The 21,185-nt window shown below is 43.9% G+C and overlaps 1 protein-coding gene across 2 annotated transcripts in view; it reads left to right on the forward strand.

Annotated features, from left to right (window-relative positions):
* ARHGAP10 (Rho GTPase activating protein 10) overlaps window positions 1–21,185 on the forward strand; it is a 381,488-nt gene that overhangs the window by 153,090 nt on the left and 207,213 nt on the right. For both annotated transcript variants that reach the window (XR_001919411.1, XM_018061589.1), the window contains exons 8-10: window positions 5,167–5,296; window positions 10,347–10,453; window positions 13,171–13,265. Coding sequence is in view for 1 of the 2 variants with exons in the window: in XM_018061589.1 (XP_017917078.1) it covers window positions 5,167–5,296; window positions 10,347–10,453; window positions 13,171–13,265 (332 nt within the window). In the remaining variant the exon portion in view is untranslated. The remainder of the gene's footprint in view (window positions 1–5,166; window positions 5,297–10,346; window positions 10,454–13,170; window positions 13,266–21,185) is intronic.

Raw genomic sequence — 21,185 nt, forward strand, 5'->3', positions numbered from 1 at the left:
GGCAAGGACGCTGGAGTGGGTTGCCGTTTTCCTTCTCTTGATGTGTAGCGGATTTAAAATGCAGTGTTAGTTTCCGGTGTACAGCAAAGTGATTCATACATAGATACAGGTGCATTCTTGCTCAGATTGTTTTCCTTTATACATTATTACACGACATTGAATATAGTTCCTCACGCTGCACAGTAGGTCCCTGGTGTTCGCCTGTTTCATGCGTGCACGCTAAGACGTTTCAGCCGTGTCATACGCAGCCCATGGACGGTAGCCCGCCAGGCTCCTCTGTCCCTGGAACTCCCCCGGCAAGAATACTGCAGTGGGTTGCCATGCCCTCCTCAGCGGGTCTTTCTGACCCAGGGACCGAACCCACATCTCTTACGCCTCCTGCTTTGGCTCTTTACCGCGACAACCACCTGGGAAGCCCTTTATGCATAGTGATGTGTATAAATTAGGATAAATTCCTAATTTATCCCTCCCCACTTCCTCTTTGGTAAGCATTAGTTTCTTTTCTATGTGAGTCCGTTTTATAAATAAGTTCATTTGTATTATTTTTCAAGGTTCCACGTTTAGGTGATAAGATGACAGTTGTCTTTCTGTGACTTACTTCTTTGTGATACTTTTTATACTGTGTGTGTTTATATATTGAAGGAAGTATACCTAGGTGTTGACACCAAATCTTAGAGTTAACTGTCTCTGTTCCATAGTGTTAGAGACAATTTTGGTCAACTTTTAGGTATTTCCCTGTAGTAAAAAATGGAAAAACAGTTTTATAATCAGAAAAAAAGAAAAAGTTACTTAAAAGTAGAGCAACCTGTTTTCCCCCTCCTGGTTTCACCTTTTCTGTTGTGAAATGGTTAGGCCTTTTATTGAGAGAGAGACTCGGTCTTTTTTCCAGGTCCCATAATCTAGAGTAATTGATGGGCAGCAAAAAAGAGCAAGATGGTTTTTAAAAATTACATTTTTTCCAGAAGAATGTAACTTGCGTCAAAATTAAAGGATATTAAAAAAATTAATTAAGAACATTTTCTGATCTCTATCCCCAGAGAGACTAGAATAGAATTCTTCTGGAATAAGTAGAACCTGAGAAATTTTAGGGTTCTGGAGTCCCTAGAAGATACTAAGAATGGTTAATAAGAATTTATGGATATACACATACACGTGTGTGTTACAGTTTTGTGAGAAGAGCAGAACACCAAAACAAACTCTGTGACAAAAAGAGAGAGATTGGAAGTGGCTGTGAAACACGGGCGAGATGGTTTCTGAGGGTGAGCCTGTCTGTGGCCACTCTGTAATCCTGTTTGCTCCTCTTCTCGCCTCCAGACAGCGTTGTTTCTGCCCCCCTCTCTGTTTACAGGGCCATGATTAGCCTTTATAATCCCCCCCCACAAAAATTGAAAATGTACTTTCTCTTTCACTCAGATGTAAAATAATACAATTTTAGTTTTATGCTGAAGGTTCTCTTCTTTCCTTTATTAGAGACTAATTGTCACTATTGAGAGGCTTAGTTGCAATTAAAAAATAAGGACACTTATTTTGTTACTACATGCCACGTGTTCCCTATGTGCAATTTGTTTACTTTACAAATGTGTCATAACATGTAGTCTTCAGAAGTGTCCTGTGATGTAGAATTTCAAATTCCCACTTGTGCAGGTGAGGAAAAAGGGGAAAAATAACTTCCTCAAGTCATACCGCTTTAAGTCCGGGTGGCATTGGAACTTGGGCAGGCTTATTCCAGGGCCCAAGGTCACTGATTTCAGATTTAATGTTGGGCTAGAAATAGGTTCACTCCTGGAACATCTGGGGTCAGTGAATACAGGAGTTGGGTAACATCTTGCCGTGGCCATTTGGCTTCCTTGGACCTTAACAGTTCCTGGGTGACCCGGGCGTCCCTTTAGTGGTAAGACCTCAGACTTGAGTACGGGTGGGAAGCCTCAGCTCATGCCTGCCTCTCAGCAGTTCTAACCTGCATTCCCCTCGTCCCCGTGGAAGCTGTGCTTCAGGTGTTTAGACCTGATCACCTGTCGGTCTGGCGTCCATCCCATGCCCCTCCTTACCTGGCCCTCTTCCCCTCCGTAAGGCTCTGGAGGGGGTGGTGAGTTGGGGCTGCGGGGAGGGGTGTGTGTGGAGAGCCCTGCCCCTTCTTTCCTGTTTTATTATTTGGGGAGGTTACTAAAGCAGGCTGCGGGGGACCTACCCTTGATGGTTTACAGCTCCTTCACAAAGCCCTCCTGGTACTTTTAATCACCCTCTCTCCTTTTGCTCCCTGGACGAGGTCATAGGGCCAGGATGAGAAAGCTTGAATGAACATGGCAGTCTCAGCTTGAATCGGTCTTTGCTGTCTGCCTGTGTGTGCTATGCGTGTGGTCAGTCGCGTCTGATTTTTTTGCGACCCCAAGGGCTGTATCCCCCAGGCTCCTCTGTCCATAGGATTTCCCGGGCGAGAGTACTGGGGTGGGTTGCCGTTCCCTCCTCTGGGGGATCTTCCCAACCCAGGGATTGAACCCGAGTCTCCTGTGTCTCCTCCACTGGCAGGCGGATTCTTTACCTCTGGTGCCGTCTGGGAAGCCTTGCTGTCTGCCTGTTAAGCTGTATTTCTGGGTCAGTGAGCAGTGCCTTCTCTCCCCTCCCTGCCAGTTTTGTAAATACGCCGAAGTATTTGAATTCCTGCTTAGTCCCCACTTTGAATCCTCCTCCCCCCAACAGCTAATGTAATAATATATTTATTATGAGACTTAAGACTCACCGATTTGGACATGTTTTTGTTTTTTTTTTTTTTAACCAAAGCATGCAAGGAAAGGAAATACAGCAGTGGTGTTTTGTAAGTATTAGAGATGCTAGACTCTCTCTAGGTTATTGTGAGGATTAAAGCACTGTAAACTGATTTCACAGCCTGGTGTGCTGTAGTCCACGGGGCCGCAAAGCATCGGAAACGACTTAGAACTGAACAACCAAAATCTCAGTGTAAACCCTCTCATGTGACCTAGTAACATTTATAGTCTAACATTATTATTATTTGATGATCTCTTCCTGTACACCTGGAATTTAGAACCAGAAATTGCTAGATTCCAGTCGCTGTTCTGTTGTTGTTGCTAAGTTGTGTCCAGCTCTTTTGTAACCCCATGGACTAGAGCCCACCAGGCTCCTCTGTCCATGGGATTTCCTGGGCTAGAGCACTGGAGTGGGTTGCCACTTCCTTCTCCAGGGGATCTTCTTGACCCAGGAATTGAACCCACATCTCCTGCTTTGCCAGGTGGGTTCTTTCCCATTGAACCTCCAGGGAAGCCCAGCCATTCTGTTATTTGCGCTCTGATTTTTTAAAATGTAAATTTTGCCCTCATACATAATTTACCTAAAGCGATACATTAAAAATACAGCTAACCTTTTCCCTTCCGGGTGCAGAGTCGCCAGCCTTGGAGGCAGGAGGGCAGTGAGCGGGGAGGTACAGAGGCAGAATGCAGAGGAGGGGCTGGAAGCTTGAGAAGGTTGGCGACATCAGGTGGATGTGTTTGTTGAGCAAGTAAGTAAATGTATCGGGAATCATGAGAGCCAGGTTTCTTACTGTCTGAAAAGAAACGCGCAGAGTTGGGAAGGGGGCTTTCCAGTGGTGAGGAACCTGCGTACCAGTGCAGGAGATGCCAGAGACCCGAATTCAGTTCCTGGGTCAGGAAGATGCCCTGGAATAGGAATTGGCAGCCCACCCCAATATTCTTGCCTGGAGCATCCCCATGGACATCCCCATGGACAGAGGAACCTGGCGGGCTGCAGTCCACAGGGTCGCGAAGAGCTGGACACGACTGAGCAAGTGAGCACACACACAGGAAAATGAAACAGGAGGTGGCCAGGAGGGGACCCTGCCGGTCAGATCCAGGACAGTTTGAGCATTAACTTCAATAAGGAGCGTTTGGGATGCAACTCGTTAGGTTAATGGCAGTGTGTGTGTCTGTGCACACGTGTGTGTGCTAGCATTTGTGTATATATAGCATGTACATATGTGTGTACATGTGTATGTGTATATATTAGACACACAGAGATGGAAAGAAGTGAGAGATGGGGAGAATCTCTGTAAAGTGACAAAGAAGGTGACTAAAATCAGGGTATAATTAGCTTTAAGATGCAGACCGGAAACCCCAGAGCATAAGAAACGGGAAGGCAAGAGATGGCCACCAGCAAGTGAGTCCCACCCTCTCTGCAGCCCCGCACATTTTTAGAGTGCATAAATGAATTAAAAACAACCTCTCAGCTTGTGTTTAAAATAAGCCTCTGTGGTTAAGTTTCTTCTTTACAATCTTCGTTTATCAGACTTTCCATCCCTCTCCAAAAATGGGCCATTCTATCATTTTTCTGCATTTAGAACCCTTGGTAACCCCTTTCATTATAGGGAGGAGAGAGGAGGAATTTCAATAATAATTTTTCATCTCGGCTCCTCCACAGTTTCACATCAGCAGTTTTTCGGTACTAATACAGTTATTTTTGAATGTAGATGAAAGAAATGTCCGGAAACTTGGTGGTGCTGACTCGTCAGGTTTGCCTGGGTAATTTTGTCACTTCACCTTGCGTGTCCGTTTGCAGTCTAGCCGTTTGACAGAGATATTGACATCCCGTCTCCAGCGCTTCAGAAATGTGATTTGCCTCTTTAGATATCAAAGACATTATTCGTAGATGAGATTTCCCTCCCCCTTCTTTATTCTGTGAAGAAATGTATCACAGCCTGGGAAAAATGACACTGAGTTTTAGTAGTTTGCAAAGTAGAAGGAAGTTTTTCAGATTCTGAATACTTAGTTATATTGCTGGTAATGAGTCAGATTGATTGTTGCAAAGGAAAGACTTCCTTTTATGGCCTATATCTATGTTTTTTAAACCTAAGATTTAATAATATTGTGAGACATGCAGGCATGAATTCTTATGTTGAATAATGGAATTATTCTTGGTGTTAGAAGTCTTCAAAGTAAATAACCTCTAGTAACCTTTGTTTCTATATGTCTATTAACTACTTAACCACTAATTTTTTTCTTTGCACAATAATCTCAACAAAGAAGAGAAAATGGAAAGGATGGGCACGTTTTGAGAAATTGGTAGAAAAATGCTACAAATTTAATTATAGCTATCCAGAGACTTGAAAATGTACTTAAAAATGAACTTAAGACTTATGTGTGTTTCTAAACTCCATTTCAGACACGGAATCGTTTTGAAGGAACAAGGTCAGAAGTGGAAGAACTTATGAACAAGATCAGACAGAATCCCAAGGACCACAAACGAGCAAGTCAGTTTACAGCGGAAGGCTACCTGTATGTACAGGAGAAAAGTAAGAGACTCCCCCGTGGTGGCGACTAGCTCGTTGAAAATTATTAAAAAGTCGCACTGTCATCACTCTCTGATATTTTGGGAGCAACTTTTCCTACCCCTTTCTTTGCTGTCTGAAGATGTAGGTTGCAGTTTTTGGGGGAAAACACATGCCTTCCCTAGGGAAAGGATGGTGAGATTAGGAACTCTGTGAGCACCCTGCTTTCCAGCCACAACCCACCGATTCTCCATCACACTTTGTTAAAGTTTGCTTGCAAGGGAGGAATGACTTGGTAACATCTGGAAGTGAGGTGGGTATTAGCTTTTTCTTCTTTTCTTCTCATCCTCATCGTTAACAACAAAACCCAGCCACCCACAGACTCAAATGCACCTGCACCCCCTTCCCAGAGCCCCACTCTTCCATGTTGAGGTCAAGAAGGGCGCATGTCTCTCCTGCTTCCACGTCATTTATTGTATGCTTTGTCTGAGATCGTTTTCTGTCCTTGTTAAAATTATCAGGGCAATTGCATATGACTATGAAAAAAAAAAATTCCTAGATGACATGCTGACTTACCTCCCTGAATTTACGGCATTGTTTTTCTCTTAGTGAATGTGCAGTGTGTCAGTCAGTCAGTCAGTTCAGTCACTCAGTCATGTCCATCTCTTTGCAACCCCATGAGTCGCAGCACGCCAGGCCTCCCTATCCATCACCAACTCCTGGAGTTCACTCAGACTCACGTCCATCGAGTCAGTGATGCCATCCAACCATCACCTGCCCCCAATCCTTCCCAGCATCAGGGTCTTTTCCAATGAGTCAACTCTTTGCATGAGGTGGCCAAAGTACTGGAGTTTCAGCTTTAGCATCAGTCCTTCCAATGAACACCCAGGGCTGAACTCCTTTAGAATGGACTGGTTGGATCTTCTTGCAGTACAACTCTCAAGAGTCTTCTCCAACACCACAGTTCAAAAGCATCAATTCTTCGGTGCTCAGCCTTCTTTACAGACCAACTCTCACATCCATACATGACTACTGGAAAAACCATAGCCTTGACTAGATGGACCTTTGTTGGCAAAGTAATGTCTCTGCTTTTTAATATGCTATCTAGGTTGGTCATAACTTTCCTTCCAAGGAGTAAGCGTCTTTTAATTTCATGGCTGCAGTCACCATCTGCAGTGATTTTGGAGACCAAAAAAATGAAGTCTGACACTGTTTCCACTGTTTCCCCATCTATTTTCCATGAAGTGATGGGACTGGATGCCATGATCTTCATTTTCTGAATGTTGAGCTTTAAGCTGGCTTTTTCACTCCTCTTTCACTTTCATCAAGAGGCTCTTTAGCTCCTCTTCACTTTCTGCCATAAGGGTGGTGTCATCTGCATATCTGAGGTTATTGAGATTTCTCCCGGCAATCTTGATTCCAGCTTGTGCTTCTTCCAGCCCAGCGTTTCTCATGATGTACTCTGCATATAAGTTGAATAAGCAGGGTGACAATATACAGCCTTGATGTACTCCTTTTCCTGTTTGAAACCAGTCTGTTGTTCCATGTCCAGTTCTAACTGTGCTTCCTGACCTGCATACAGGTTTCTCAAGAGGCAGGTCAGGTACTCTGGTATTCCCATCTCTTTCCGAATTTTCCACAGTTTATTGTGATCCATGCAGTCAAAGGCTTTAGCATAGTCAATAAAGCAGAAATAGATGTTTTTCTGGAACTCTCTTGCTTTTTCCATGATCCAGCGGATGTTGGCAATTTGACCTCTGGTTCCTCTGCCTTTTCTAAAACCAGCTTGAACATCTGGAAGTTCACAGTTTACATACTGCTGAAGCTTGGCTTGGAGAATTTTGAGCATTACTTTACTAGCGTGTGTGATGAGTGCAATTGTAGAGTAGCCTTATTTTGAAATTGAAGCACCCCATGATGCTTTCATACTTCTGACAGTTTGGTCTTACTTTAATGATGAGGCTGTTGCACTTTACCTCTTCAACTGTGGAGCCTGATTGCTGGTTAGTAGGAGGAGTAGTGGGCTTCCCAGGTGGTGCTAGTGGTAAAGAGTCCTCCTGCCCGTGCAGGAGACGGAAGAGGCTGGGCTTCGCTTCTTGGATCAGGAGGATCCCCTGGAGGAGGGCATGGCAACCCACTCCAGCGTTCTTTCTGGCATAATCCGATGGCTAGAAGGGCCTGGCGGGCTACGGTGGGTGGGGCTGAAAGCCAGCCGTGACTTGGGGACTGAGCATGCACACGCAGAAGGAGTGGCGTGGAGACTCTTCCTTTACTTCCTGTTTCCCTCCGCCCTTGATGTAGTTAGGGTGCTTTAATTTGCCAGGTGTGACTCTTGCAGCCGGATTTCCAAACTGACCAGTTTTGTAGCAGAGAGGCTCAGGGAGCAGCCGCGTGATCCGGGTGCTCCTGTTAAATGCGGTGGGCAGGGTGGTGGTTCTTTTTCCATGTGCCCTTCTTTACTGTGGGCTTAGTCTTAGTGTCTCATGAAGGACCGTTACTGGCATGGCAGAACTGTAAAAATTTGTTTAAATTTTTTTAGTCTCCCCCCCCTCCCCCGCCAGCCAAAAAAAAAAATGAGAGGTAATTTATTTTTATAAATTTTCGTTGAATGGCAAAATCGTGTCATTTCTAATGGTGCTGTTAGGAACAACAGCTATTGAGCTGTGTATAGAGTGACTATTTCATTAAAAATTTTTTTTACCAGAGTATAGTTGATCTGTAATGTGTTAATTTCTGCTGTGCAGCAAAGTGAGTCATTTATACATATATTTGTTTTCTTTTTCATATTTTTTTCCATTGTGATTAATCATAGGACATTGGATATATAGTTCCCTGTGCTATACAGTGAATGGGACCTTGTTTATCTGTCCTATGTATTACTACTAATCCCAGGTTCTCAATCCTTTCCTCCCCCTCTAATTTTTTTAATCTTCTTAACAGTCAAGTGAAACAAATCACAAGACTCTTAGACTTACAGTTGTTGGTTAACTTACTGACTTTGAGAGAGATGGGGCTGAAATTGGACCGAAAAAACTACAGTGACAGAGCTCTTCACTTACTAGCTGTAGGCCAGGCACTGTGCTAAACTCTTGATCCATCTTGTTTTATTTAAAGCACTAAGAACCCCTTTGAATTGTAAGGTGCTATTGTCACCCCATTTACCAGTGAGAGCACAGAAGCACTGAGGGGTTAACAACGCTCCTTTGATCACGCATCTCTTCAATGCTGGAACTGTCTGAGACTCGAGTCTGTGTTGGGCCTCCTGTGTGGCTCAGCTGGTGAAGAATCCACCTGCAATGCGGGAGACCTGGGTTCGATCCCTGGGTTGGGAAGATGCCCTGGAGGAGGGAACGGCTATCCACTCCAGTATTCTGACCTGGAGAATGCCATGGACAGAGGAGCCTGGCAGGCTGCAGTTCAAGGGGTCACAAAGAGTTGGACACGACTGAGTGACTTACACACACACACACGAGTCTGTGTTGCACCCTCTCTGTCATATTGCCTGAAACTTGGACAGTGTGAAAAGCCATCACTAATCTCTGTGCTTAGGGCTGGTTGAGTGGGGTCCGGTGGAGTTGGGGGGAATGGCAGCTTAATCAGTGAAGCACCTTGATATCTGGGCAAGAGATTCTGAGGTTTGGCTTTGTCATTTGGTCTAAGCCTAGGATTTTTTTAGATTAAAAAGACAGTAATATACTTATCGTCTCTTGAGGTATTTTCCTTGGTGGTGAATGAAATACCCAAGCAGTATTTTTATGAACCATAGAACAGAGTGCACATGCTTGCTGTTAATCACACACACACACACACACACACACACACACACACCAGGGGTCCCAAACTCTGGCCCAGCACTGAGGATGTTTTGAGGTGAGATTTATTGTGGGCTAGTAACCCCTTTCTCATCTCCCCTCCACCCAAGGTGATGTAATTCATTGTTCCAGAAGCTAAATGCATTTTTTTAAAATGAGTCCTTTCCCCCCCTCCTAAGTTTGTTCGTTTTGATTTTTAGGTATAAAACTCTATATTTTTAGACTTTATTTATATTTTCAGCTGGGATGATGTTGATAATAGGTGTTGACTTTTTAAAAATTTTAATGTCCTTTCTTGATAAAAGAAAAAATTATCAAACTGAATGGGACCTCGCTTTTCCTTTGCTGTGATGGAACCGTTCTAGGTCTCCCGACTTGGGACCATTTTCTTTTAAGAGCTCTGATGGGTGTGATACTGACTAAGCAAGAGGTAGAAACTGGTTCCAGAAATGTTCTGGTGCACATGTGGACGACTCCCTCTTCTGTTCTTCACACGTCGTTTAACTTTAGTTTTCCTTTTGGCTGCTCTGGGTCTTTGTTGCTGCGAACGGGCTTTCTCTAATGATGGAGAGTGGGGGCTGCTCTTTAGCTGTGGCCCACAGGCTTCTGTCACAGCACATGAACTTAGTTGCCCTGAGGCATGGGGGATCTTCGTTCCTGGACCGGGGATCACGCTCTTGTCCCCTGCATTAGCGGGCAGATTCTTAACCGATGGACCATCAGGGAGGTCTCATACTTCACTTTAAAGTTTAACTTTGACATCGTTAGGAAGGATAGCTGCTTACAAGGTGCTTTAGTGGGCTTAAAGCACTGGATAGATTTATAGTCTACATACTTTTCTGCACTGTGATCCTACAGTTCTATTATTTTGAGAGGCCAGAATTGAATCCAAAACCATCACACATATCTGGTGGCATTCTTGGAATTCTCATGAGCTATTCATACATAGACAAAAACAAAAAGTATAGTTTACAATTAGGAGATTTTCATGTATGAGATAACAGTCTAGCAGATCATGTGAAAAATATGTCTTTAAATTATTTATTTGTTGCTGAGAACTGTTAGGACCTTTTCTCAAACTGTCTCCATGAGCCCTCTTATTTCCCCTAGCTTTTCCCTTGTCTTAGATGAGCTGTGTTGCTGATTTGTTGCCTTGAGCTGTATTAGTTGCCGTTTCTTGGGTTTTTTCTCTTGAGCAATATAGAGTTCTGCATATCTGTTTGTTTGTAAGGAAACATGTAAAGTTCTGTTTCTTGTTGCAGGGCCTCCTCCATTCGGTTCCAGCTGGGTCAAACACTACTGCATGTATCGGAAGGCAGCCAAGAAGTTCACTATGATCCCGTTTGAGCACAGATCCGGGGGGAAGCTTGTAAGTGTTCCCTTTTTATGCTTTGTACTGTCTGTGAGGTGGTCTTTGAGGGCATCATTTTAATGTTGTTTCCATTCACTAATAATAAATACCTTCCGTTTTGTTTTTAGAATGAAAAGATTGTTTTTTTTTTCCTAAATAAAATTGGCCGGAAAATAATTTCTGTATTTTCTGTATTGCTGGCATGTGGTTTTAAGAAAATATTTTAAAAATGTTTATTTGGCTGCCCCAGGTCTTAGTCCTGGCATGCAGATCTCTTATGGGTGGGATGTGGGCTCTAGTTCCCTGACCAGGAATTGAACCCAGGCCCCTTGCCTTGGAAATGCGGAGTCTTAGCTACTGGACCACCAAGGATTTCCTGTTGGCATGGATTTTTATGGTCAGGTGTTTTTTTTAAAAGAAAGGATTATTTGACGTCCCTGTTACTGGAAGATACAGTTCATACCTTCCGCATGCTTTCCTGACTCAGGGGGCTGACTGCTCAGGATTTACACAGGAGGCCTGACATTGTACATGGTGATGGTGGTTTAGTTGCTAGGTCGTGTCCAACTCTTGCTATCCCCGCCATGGGGATGGCCCTCCAGGTTCCTCTGTCCATGGGATTTCCCAGGCAAGAAGGCTGGAGTGGGTTGTCATTTTCCTCCTCCAGGGGAATCTTCCCAACCCAGAGATTGAACCCACGTCTCTCTCAGATTCTTTACTGACTGAGCCACGTGCACACATATATTCACATCAATGAAAAGATTACAGAGTAGGTGATCTGTAGTGAGGTTGCTGCTTTCCATTCAGACTTGACCCTTCTCACTTAGACACTCACCATCAGTTTACACCTCCTGTAGAAATAAACACCACAGCAACTCGTGATACAGGAAATGTATGTGAGAAGCCCACAGGAGCTGTCTGGGTGGAAAAGGGGGTCTTTGTTTTAAAGCAGAAGCTGTAGCTCTTAGCAACAATAATAGTCAACACAGAGCTCCTCTCACTAACATTGAGTGTAACTGGTGACACATTTTAAGGTTAATTCATTGCTTGCTGGGTGGATGGGCATAATTTTGCTTCTGTGAATACAGAATTAACCCAAGTTCACTTCTGTTTACACATACTTAGCATCGTCCTGAAAACTATTTAAAGCTGCTTATAATAGAAGCACATTTTTGGATATCAAAATACACATGGAAGATTGTGGCCCTGGTAAAGAAGAGGAAGCCAGGATGTCACCCCTGGAGGGGGATGGGTTTTGTTCTTTTTGTATGCTTTTTTTTTTTTTTTTAAAGATCACCGTCATTTATTTTTGTCAAATGTAACTAAAGTTTAATGGATACAATCAGGAATAATTTGTTAAGAACATATCAGACACTGAGAAGGCAAAATTTGTTGTTAAGCATCAAATCTAGTAAGAGAGCAAACTCCAGGAATGATCAGCAACTGTGCGCAACTCATTAACCAAATGCTCGTGATTACTTTATACCTCTGAGGAGCACTATATGATCAGAAGTTGTGGTGAGAGGATAAATATGGATTAACTTCTGTATCTCTGTACACTTCTTCCAGGTTTTACAAATTTTATATTTAATGGCAGGATAATTGCTTTGCAGTGTTGTGTTGGTTTCTGCCATACATCAACGTGAGTCAGCCATAGGTATACATACGAATCCTCCCTCTTGAACACCACCCACCCCCCATACGCTTTAATGACAAACCGAGCATGGGATAGGAGTGCGAGTTTCCTATCAGAGCCGACTCAAGACCCAAGACACATCTGCTTAGTGGTGTCTTTCTGTTTTAGCCCCAAATAATAAATACATTAAAAATATGATGACTGTGATATTTCAAATGTTTTTACATCTGAATGCTGGTGTAATATTAGAGATCTTCACATTCCAGAAAATACTAAAATATTCCAGAAGTGTTTCTCAGACTCTATTGAGTTTCTTACTGAGAACCTGTTTTTGCATTCTTCTGTCTCCTGTTTTCTGCTGCTTTTTAAAGCTCTTGGAGAGAGTGGTTAACTGAGATAAAATGGTACCATCTTTAACTGAACACTCAGTAAAGGTAAATTCAGGGTGATTCACTGAAGAAACAGCAAAACACATAGATGTGTTGGGAAGATCCCCGGGAGAAGGAAATGGCAACCCACTCCAGTATTCCTGCCATGCGTGATCCCCTGGACAGAGGAGCCTAGTGGGCTGCAGTCCCTGGGGTTGCAAAGACTTGGGCACAGCTGAGCACACACACACATGAATGGCATGGTTCTAGCTTGAGATGATCACAATGGCTGATCCAAGGTCCTTCGTGTACTTTTAGGTAGATTCCTATGGAATTGAAGTTTCTGTAGGTCAGAAATGGTTACCTGTGGGCTGTTTCATGTGGTATAATGTAATGTGAAAGGCAAACACATTATCATTCTTTTTAACAAGAGGGCAATAAGAATAACAAATGTAGACATGTGGAAACTATATTGTTAACCCACCTTTTAGAATTAGCACTCATAAGGTCTGGTTTAACATTACTGTAATTGAAGCAGGGTCTAAAACATCTTGTGAAAAGGTCAGTTACAGAAATGGCTATGGTTCTAAATAAACTGGTTCAAAAGAGAATAGGATAGAGGAACCTAGAATCTGAACCTTGCCTCCCCTCCCCCCTTCAAGTATAGGATACTTAACTCTGTGTATGTTCATACTGTAGTGTGTGAAAATGCTTAAAATGATTCTTTGCAGGGGGATGGAGAGGTCTTCTTTTTGAAAGAATGTATCAGGAGACATACTGACTCCATCGACAGAAGGTTTTGCTTTGACGTGGAAGCTGCTGACCGGTAAGTTATTGGAATTACTGGACTTCGTGGAAGGAGTCGTCTAAGAAAATGTTCTTAAAAAATAGTTAATTGCAGCTTGGATTTCTGTGGCCTGGGAGGCTGTTATCTTTCCATTCTTCCAAGCTGTGTATTCGCTGTGGGCTGTTCTGTGTTGGTCACTGGGTTTGGCTGTGGAATGAGAGGTTAGTCTTGGCCAAAGTTTGCAGTCACTTTAACTAGTGTTGTCGCTTAAACGGTGACCTTGGGGCGTTTCATTGTTGATCCAAGCCTCCTTTTCTGGCACTAAAAGTGTGAGGCGTGAAGATGAGGAAGTAGGCGATAGAGCTGGAAAGAGGTGGTTGTGGCTGTTCACACGCAGTAGTATTCATTTTTCTGTGTGGGAATTTTCCATATATATATATGGAAAGGTGATAGAAGGTCACAGGCAAACTCTGTTTATTCAAAGACTAGTTATCATTTTTTTGTGTGATATGACTTTCAGTTATTTAGTTAGAAAAGAATCTTTGCTGGAGGGAAAGAAGTGAAAAAAGAAAAACAAAGCTCATTTGTCAATATTACTACCTGCCTGGCATTTATTTCTGTGTCCTTCCGTAGTACTAAGGAAAATCATGGTGCTCATAGAATATTTCTTTTCTGATGACTGATGGTGTGAAGGTTTCTTGCCAGCCCTAGTTATGGGCAGCAATGGTCTCTAGATAATGATGTTTCATATTTGTATAATAAAAGTTTACAATATGAGATTTTTTAAACACAAGTTCATTTCAGATCAGGACCCAAGAATACAAAAATAATTAATGTTTCCTCTTCCATCAGATGATATAACTGAATCTATGGGATTCATTCAGTAAATGCATTGAAGACCAGGTACATAAAAATGTGTGTTTATGTACCATGATAATATGGTAATACAATAAAAAGGACAAATGGTTTAATAAGCCTTTTGCCAAGATTGTAAAAAAAGAGAATGTCATTGTAAAAGAGGTTAAATTTCAAGCCAGTAAGGATAAGTTAAAAAACTTTAAGAGATTCGGGCTGTATAATACAACTTGAGCGTAAATATGTATGTACACGCCCATTGTAAGCATGGACTGAGTTTTCTGTAAGTACCAGACAGTGTTCTGAATTCTTCTCCTCTTTACCTCATTTTATCCTCAGCCCAGCTCTGTCAGGTAGACATTATGCTTCTCATTTTATGATGAAAAATGGAGCCTTATGTGGTTCTCCTAAGGTTATGTAGCTAGTAAGTGGAAGAGCTGAGATTTGAACTGCTGCATTTGCCCCTGGAACCCAGGCCCTTAACTGCTCTGCTGCAGGCATCAGAGTATAACTGTGTACATGTGTTGCCTCTGAAACAGTTGACAGAGGTGAGTCAGCACCTCTTTATCAGGTGCGTATTTTCTGATGTCTTATCAGAAAATCTGTCAAATGAGGTTAATCTGCATTTCTTTGAAAGGGTAATTCTAGTACTTGCATTTGTTGGTTTAATTTTGTATTATTTTAATTTTGTATTAATTTTTCCCAGTCTTGTGTTTTCTCTATGACCTTGATCATGCCAAATGCTCTTCTTCATTGAGATCCTTATTACAGTAACCATTGAATTGACCAAAACGTTTGTTGGGGTTTTTCTGCAAGATGTTATGGAAAAACCCGAACAAACTTTTTGACCAACCCAGTACTTTCCACCCCTTAAAAAGGTTGACAAGTGGTTACTATGGAGTTACTTTCATAATGATGGTATTTTGTATGGAGACCCTCAGAACTGGGGAAGACGTTAGAGGTGATCTATTTTAAAGCAGAGACATTACTTTGTCAACAAAGGTCTGTCTAGTCAAGGCTATGGTTTTTCCAGTAGTCATGTGCCAGGGTCTAGCCTCAGCAGGGTCCAGGGATATCCTCAGGATGGACGACGTCAGCGAATGAAGAAAGATAGAGAAAGAGATAAAGAGTGACACGGGATGACCAAGCTTCAGTGAGCGAGGCCTGTTTTACTTTATTTTCCTCGGGGCTTTTATACCCTGAGTTGTACATACAGCAAGGTGAAAAATTCAGAGTCAACTCAACATTCCATCAGTAATAACTTTTATCGATATCAGGTTCCTTCTTGTAAGAGTCTCATTTTTTGAACATCATCTTCTGTCCCGGAGGCCTGTTGCTATTCCATGACCTCTTTTTGATAAAGGTTGGTCAGCCAGAACAATAATTTTCCCTTTAAGTGTTTCTTCTTAAATTCTTAGCCCGTGTCACCCTTAAAGTACAGAGTTACATTTTTATGGAGCAAAGATTCAGCAGGTTACAGCAAAGAAAGAACTTATTAACTCAAAGTCTAATGTTGCTAATGCTACAACTACTGTTTGTTATTTCTACATCTCGACTATATGCACTCCCAGGAACACAATGGATACGGGATGTGAGAACTTGGCAGCAAGCATAGGCTCAACAATGTTGCAAGAGTCTGGATAAACCTGCCAAGTAAGCTAGAATGCTAACAGAGAGTTTGAAACACTCCTTTCATGCCCAGGAGATTTATTAGCTAAAGCCCTAAGTTAACTCTTACCTGAGAAAGGTGGTCGGGGGACAGCCCCCTGCTAATGTCAGAAGAGCTGGTGAAAAACATAAAATAGTAAGGCAGACAGATTCTGGTTTGGGGGTAGCTGTTTGAGCAGGTCCAGGGGGTCCGTCGAGTCCTGAGGCCTTGCTTATCAGGACTCTTCCACATGACCTTGTCATGGGTGGGATGGCCCAGGGAGTCCCTCGAGTCCTGCATGACCTTGTCATGGGTGGACTCTCCTGTGCTGGCTCCCAGCAGTCATGTATGGATGTGACAGTTGGACTATAAAGAAAGCTGAGCACTGAAGAATTGATGCTTTTGAACTGTGGTATTGGAGAAGACTCTTGAGAGTCCCTTGGACTGCAAGGAGATCCAACCAGTCTGTCCTAAAGGAGATCAGTCCTGGGTATTCATTGGAAGGACTGATGTTGAAGCTGAAACGCCAATACTTTGGCCACCTGATGCGAAGAGCTGACTCATTTGAAAAGACCCTGATGTTGGGAAAGATTGAAGGCAGGAGGAGAAGAGGAAGACAGAGGATGAGATGGTTAGATGGCATCACCGACTCAATGGACATGAGTTTGGCTAAACTCCGGGAGTTGATAATGAACAGGGAGGCCTGGTGTGCTGTGGTTCATGGGTCACAAAGAGTAGGACACGACAGAGCGACTGAACTGATTTTAGTGGTTTTCAAACTGCTCTGTAGGGATGTCTTCTTTTCAAATAAGAACTTTACACTTAGGCATATATAAGTCAGAAAAAAAGAGAGTTTCCTTATTAAAGTGAGGAGGGGGCCTGGAGGGCTTCCTAGGTGGCATTAGTGGTAAAGAATCCACCTGCCAGTGCAGGAGACATAAGAGATGTGGGTTCAGTCCCTGGATTGGGGAGGTCCCCTGGAGGAGGGCATGGCAGCTCATGCCAGTATTCTTGCCTGGAGAATCCCATGGACAGAGAGGAGCCTGGCAGGCTGCAGTCAGTGGGATCACGGAGAGTTGGACACTACTGAAGTGACTTAGCATGCACGCATGCTGGGGACCTGGATCCTTACTCTCTCAGCTGCCTTTTTCTTGAAGAAATCACTGATTTACTTCCATTGATGCCCAGAGCTGCTTTCTGGGAACTGGGTGGAGGCAGACCAGTAATCTAGGTTATGTGATTCAAGAAAGGCATAGAGGATCTAACGTCTATAATGTAACGTCTAAGGTGTACTTGGAGTCAGCTGGGATTGATTGAGACACATTCCAGGCAGAGTGATTAACGTGTAAAGTTCTGGAGACAAGGGAGAGCGTGGTCCATGTGAGGTTCCCCTGGGGATGGACACCCAGCATCACTGGAGCAGAGAGCCAGGGAGGATGGAGATAAGGCTGGACAGTGGGGGTCAGGGCCTGACCTTGAGGTTTTGAGCTTAATGTATTAAATGGTTTTAAGCAGGGCATTGAGTGATACGTTCATATTTTTCAAAACCCACTGTGGCAGAGTAGAGAAAGTTTAGAAATGGCAGGAATGGTTGGAAGGGTTATGGATTGGTGTGGTGGTGGCAGAAATGGAGGCCAGAGTGTCTGAGGAAGACTTTTAGAGAGAAATTTACAGAAACACTGGATGTTAGATTCCAGGGTGAAGGAGAAGAAGGCTTCTGGCTTGAGCAACTAGGTGGTGCCGTTTACTATGATGGGAGAAGCAGAAGGTACAAGGATGGAGGAAGCTGGTGCCTTTAGTTGTGGGCCTGTGGGGTTAGCTTGCTGTGGGCCACTCAGTGGTACACGTAGCAGGCAATTAGTTGGGTGTAGCCCTTGGCAGCTTGCTGTGGGCCGTTCAGTGATACACGTAGCAGGCAATTAATTGGGTGTAGCCCTCCGCAGCTTCAGCAGCACCGGACTTGAGCTGACCTTGGATCTCCTGCAACTCTCCATCCCGTGACTGTCACTACAGGGAACCAGGCTAGTCCTCCCCCAGTTTGGGCAGCCTGTCCGTTTTCAGCTGTTGCACCTGACCGTGCTATTTCCCACTGTGGCGTTTGTTTCTCCATCCATTCACGTGGTTTCACCCTCAAATTATCTCTCTCTACAGTCTGTTCTCTTCTTACTTTTTTCCGTGTTTGGAACCGCACACAGACTTCTTAAGTTCCTATGTCGGTGTGCCTTCCTTTTACGCTTTCCTTGGTGATGTCATTGTCACCTCAGGTAATTCGTAGGACTTTGCTGCTTTCTCCTTGGACGCCTCTCCTTCAGTCCTCTGTTCCTCCCCTTCCCTCAGTCATTTCCTGTCATGCCCACTCCTTAGATCTTATCACTAGGATGGGCACCCCGTCCGCCATCTCACTTGTGAGGCTTCCTCCTTCCAACACCGCCTTCTATTCTTCTCTGCTTACCCTTCCCTAGTAAGTAGCCTTCGCTTGCAATCAACTGATCCTACTTTCCTCAGCCCCTCACACCCTCACTTCTTTCCATGTGTGAATGGAATTTCAGTGTGTGAATTTGTCATTTGTTAAAGTCACTCTTTTCAATACACTCAACTCCATTGCCCTTCTCTGCCTTGATGAGACTTGTTTGCGCAGCTCCAAATTAAGGAGGCTTCACCTCTGCCTTCTCTCTTCCTGAGAAAGTGTATTCAGTCATGACCACTGGCCTCAGATAGGCCATTAATCCTGAGCACAAAGCATCTTTCATTTCTTAGTTCCTTCATTCTCCTGGTTGATGAATATTTTAGATTTTCCCCTCTCTCTAAGCTTCTGGGACTGCCTCCCTTTCTGGATGATTTTGTGTCCTGTTTTGCTGTGAACTCTATGAACTTAGAACTCATTTGAAGAGCTCTTCCACTGAAACGGATGCCCCGCCTTCCCTCTGCTGCCCTGCTGACCGCGTGGCCAGCCTCTGTCCAGCTGTTTCCATCCCCTCTTCGCCTTCCCTCCTTGCTTCTCCAGGATGTCGGGCAAGTAGTTCTTCCTATGCTTTCTCACTGACACCTGTTTTGCCCTTTCATCCATCTTAAAAGAAAAATACCACCACCATCACCAGTGAAAGAACCCTGTCTTCCTTTAGTCTGCTGCCCATGTTTCATGTCTCATATGCAGCAGAAATTCTTTAAGAAGCTCCTATATTCAGGCCTCCCGCATATTCAGGGCCCCCGTCCCCTTCCTCCTGTCCTCGTCGGGGCCCAGGGCCCCCATCTCCTTCCTCCTGTCCTCTTGGGGCCCTCTCCCGTCGGGCCCTCGCCTCCACCCTCCGCTGCGTGATCTCTGAGGGTCATCGTGGTCTCGGAGCGCCGCCTCCGCCGCATATTCAGGGACCCGTCTCCTTCCTCCTGTCCGCGTGGGGCCCTCTCCCGTAGGGCCCTCGCCTCCACCCTCTGCTGCGTGTTCCGTGGTCGTCGTGGTCTCGGAGCGCCGCCTCCACCGTCAGTTCTCAGTCTTCCTGTTCTTTCCTGGCGGCAGCGTCTGATGAGGCCGTTCACCTTCCCCTCTGTGATACCCTTGCTCTACTTGGCTCAATAGCCCCACACCTGCTTGCCTTTTCTCCCACCCCACTGGCTTTTCCATTTTCAGCTTCCTTTGCCAGATTTCCGCATTTCCTGGACTTGTTGTTAGAGTTGTCTGGAGCTCAGTACTTTTTTTTTTTTTTCCTTTAGAATTTTCTTTTTTATTGAAGCATAAATTTATAATTATTATTTAATTTGACTTACAGTGTTGTGTTACTTTCTGCTGTACAACAAAGTGACTCAGCTGTACGTGTGTATATGGATATAGTTCCTCTGTCCAGGGAATTCTCCAGGCAAGAATACTGGAGAGGGTTATCGTTTCCTTCTGCAGGGGATTTTCCCAACCTAGGGGTTGAACCCAGATCCTCCTGCTTTGTAGGCAAATTCTTTGCTATCTGAGCCACTAGGGAAGTGCCATATATATGTATGTATGTATCTCTATCTATCTGTCTATAAAGATCTTCATGACCCAGATAACCACAATGGTGTGATCACTCACTTAGAGTCAGACATTCTGGAGTGCAAAGTCAAGTGGGCCTTAGGAAGCATCAGTATGAACAAAGCTAGTGGAGGTGATAGAATTCCAGTTGAGCTATTTCAAATCCTAAAAGATGATGCTGTTAAAGTGCTGTGCTCAATATGCCAGCAAATTTGGAAAATTCATCAGTGGCCATAGGACTGGAAAAGGTCAGCTTTCATTCCAGTCCCAAAGAGCAATGCTAAAGAATGTTCAAACTACCGCACAATTGCACTCATTTCACCTGCTAACAAAGTCTTGTTCAAAATACTCCAATCCTTTAAGCTAGCCTTCAACAGTATGTGAACCGAGAACTTCCAGATGTTCAAGCTGGATTTAGAAAAGGCAGAGGAACCAGAGATTAAATTGCCTTCATCCACTGTATCATGGAAAAAGCAAGAGAATTCCAGAAAAATATCTACTTCTGCTTCATGACTATGCTAAAGCCTTTGACTGTGTGGATCATCATAAACTGTGGAAAATTCTTAAAGAGATGGGAATACCAGACCACCTGACCTGCCTCCTGAGAATCGGTATGCAGGTCAGGAAGCAACAGTTAGATCTTGACGTGTAACAACAGACTTGTTCAAAATTGGGAAAGGAGTACATCAAGGCTGTATAGTGTCACCCTGCTTATTTAACTTATATGCAGAGTACATCATGAGAAACACTGGGCTGGAGGAAGCACAGGCTGGAATCAAGATCGTGGGGTGAAATATCAGTAACCTCATATATACAGATGACAGCACCCTTATGGCATAAAGAGAAGCGGAATTAAAAGAGGCTCTTGATGGGGTGAAAGAGGAGAGTGAAAAAGCTGGCTTAAAACTCAGCATTCAGAAAAGGAATATCATGGCATCTGGTCCCATCACTTCATGGTAAATAGGTGGGGAAACAGTGGAAACCAAAATCACTGTGGACAGAGAATACAGCCATGAAATTAAAAGATGCTTGCTCCTTGGGAGAAAAGCTATGACAAACCTAGATAGTGCATTAAAAAGCAGAGACGTTACTTTACCAACAAAGTCCATATAGTTGAAGCAATGATTTCTCCACTAGTCATGTGCGTATATGATATTTGGACTATAAAGAAGGCTGAGCACTGAAGAATTGATGCTTTTGAACTGTGGTGCTGGTGAAGACTCTCTAGAGTCCCATGACTGCAAGGAGATCAAACCAGTCCATCCTAAAGGAAATCAATCCTGAATATTCATTGGAAGGACCGATGCTGGAGTTCCGATACTTTGGCCACCTGATGCAAAGAGCTGACTCATTGGAAAAGACCCTGATGCTGGGAGGGATTGGGGGCAGGAAAAGGGGACGACAGAGGATGAGATGGTTGGAGAGCATCACTGACTGGATGGACATGAGCTTGAGTAAG

Source organism: Capra hircus, chromosome 17 (assembly GCF_001704415.2).
Source record: "Capra hircus breed San Clemente chromosome 17, ASM170441v1, whole genome shotgun sequence".
Taxonomy (NCBI): domain Eukaryota; kingdom Metazoa; phylum Chordata; class Mammalia; order Artiodactyla; family Bovidae; genus Capra; species Capra hircus.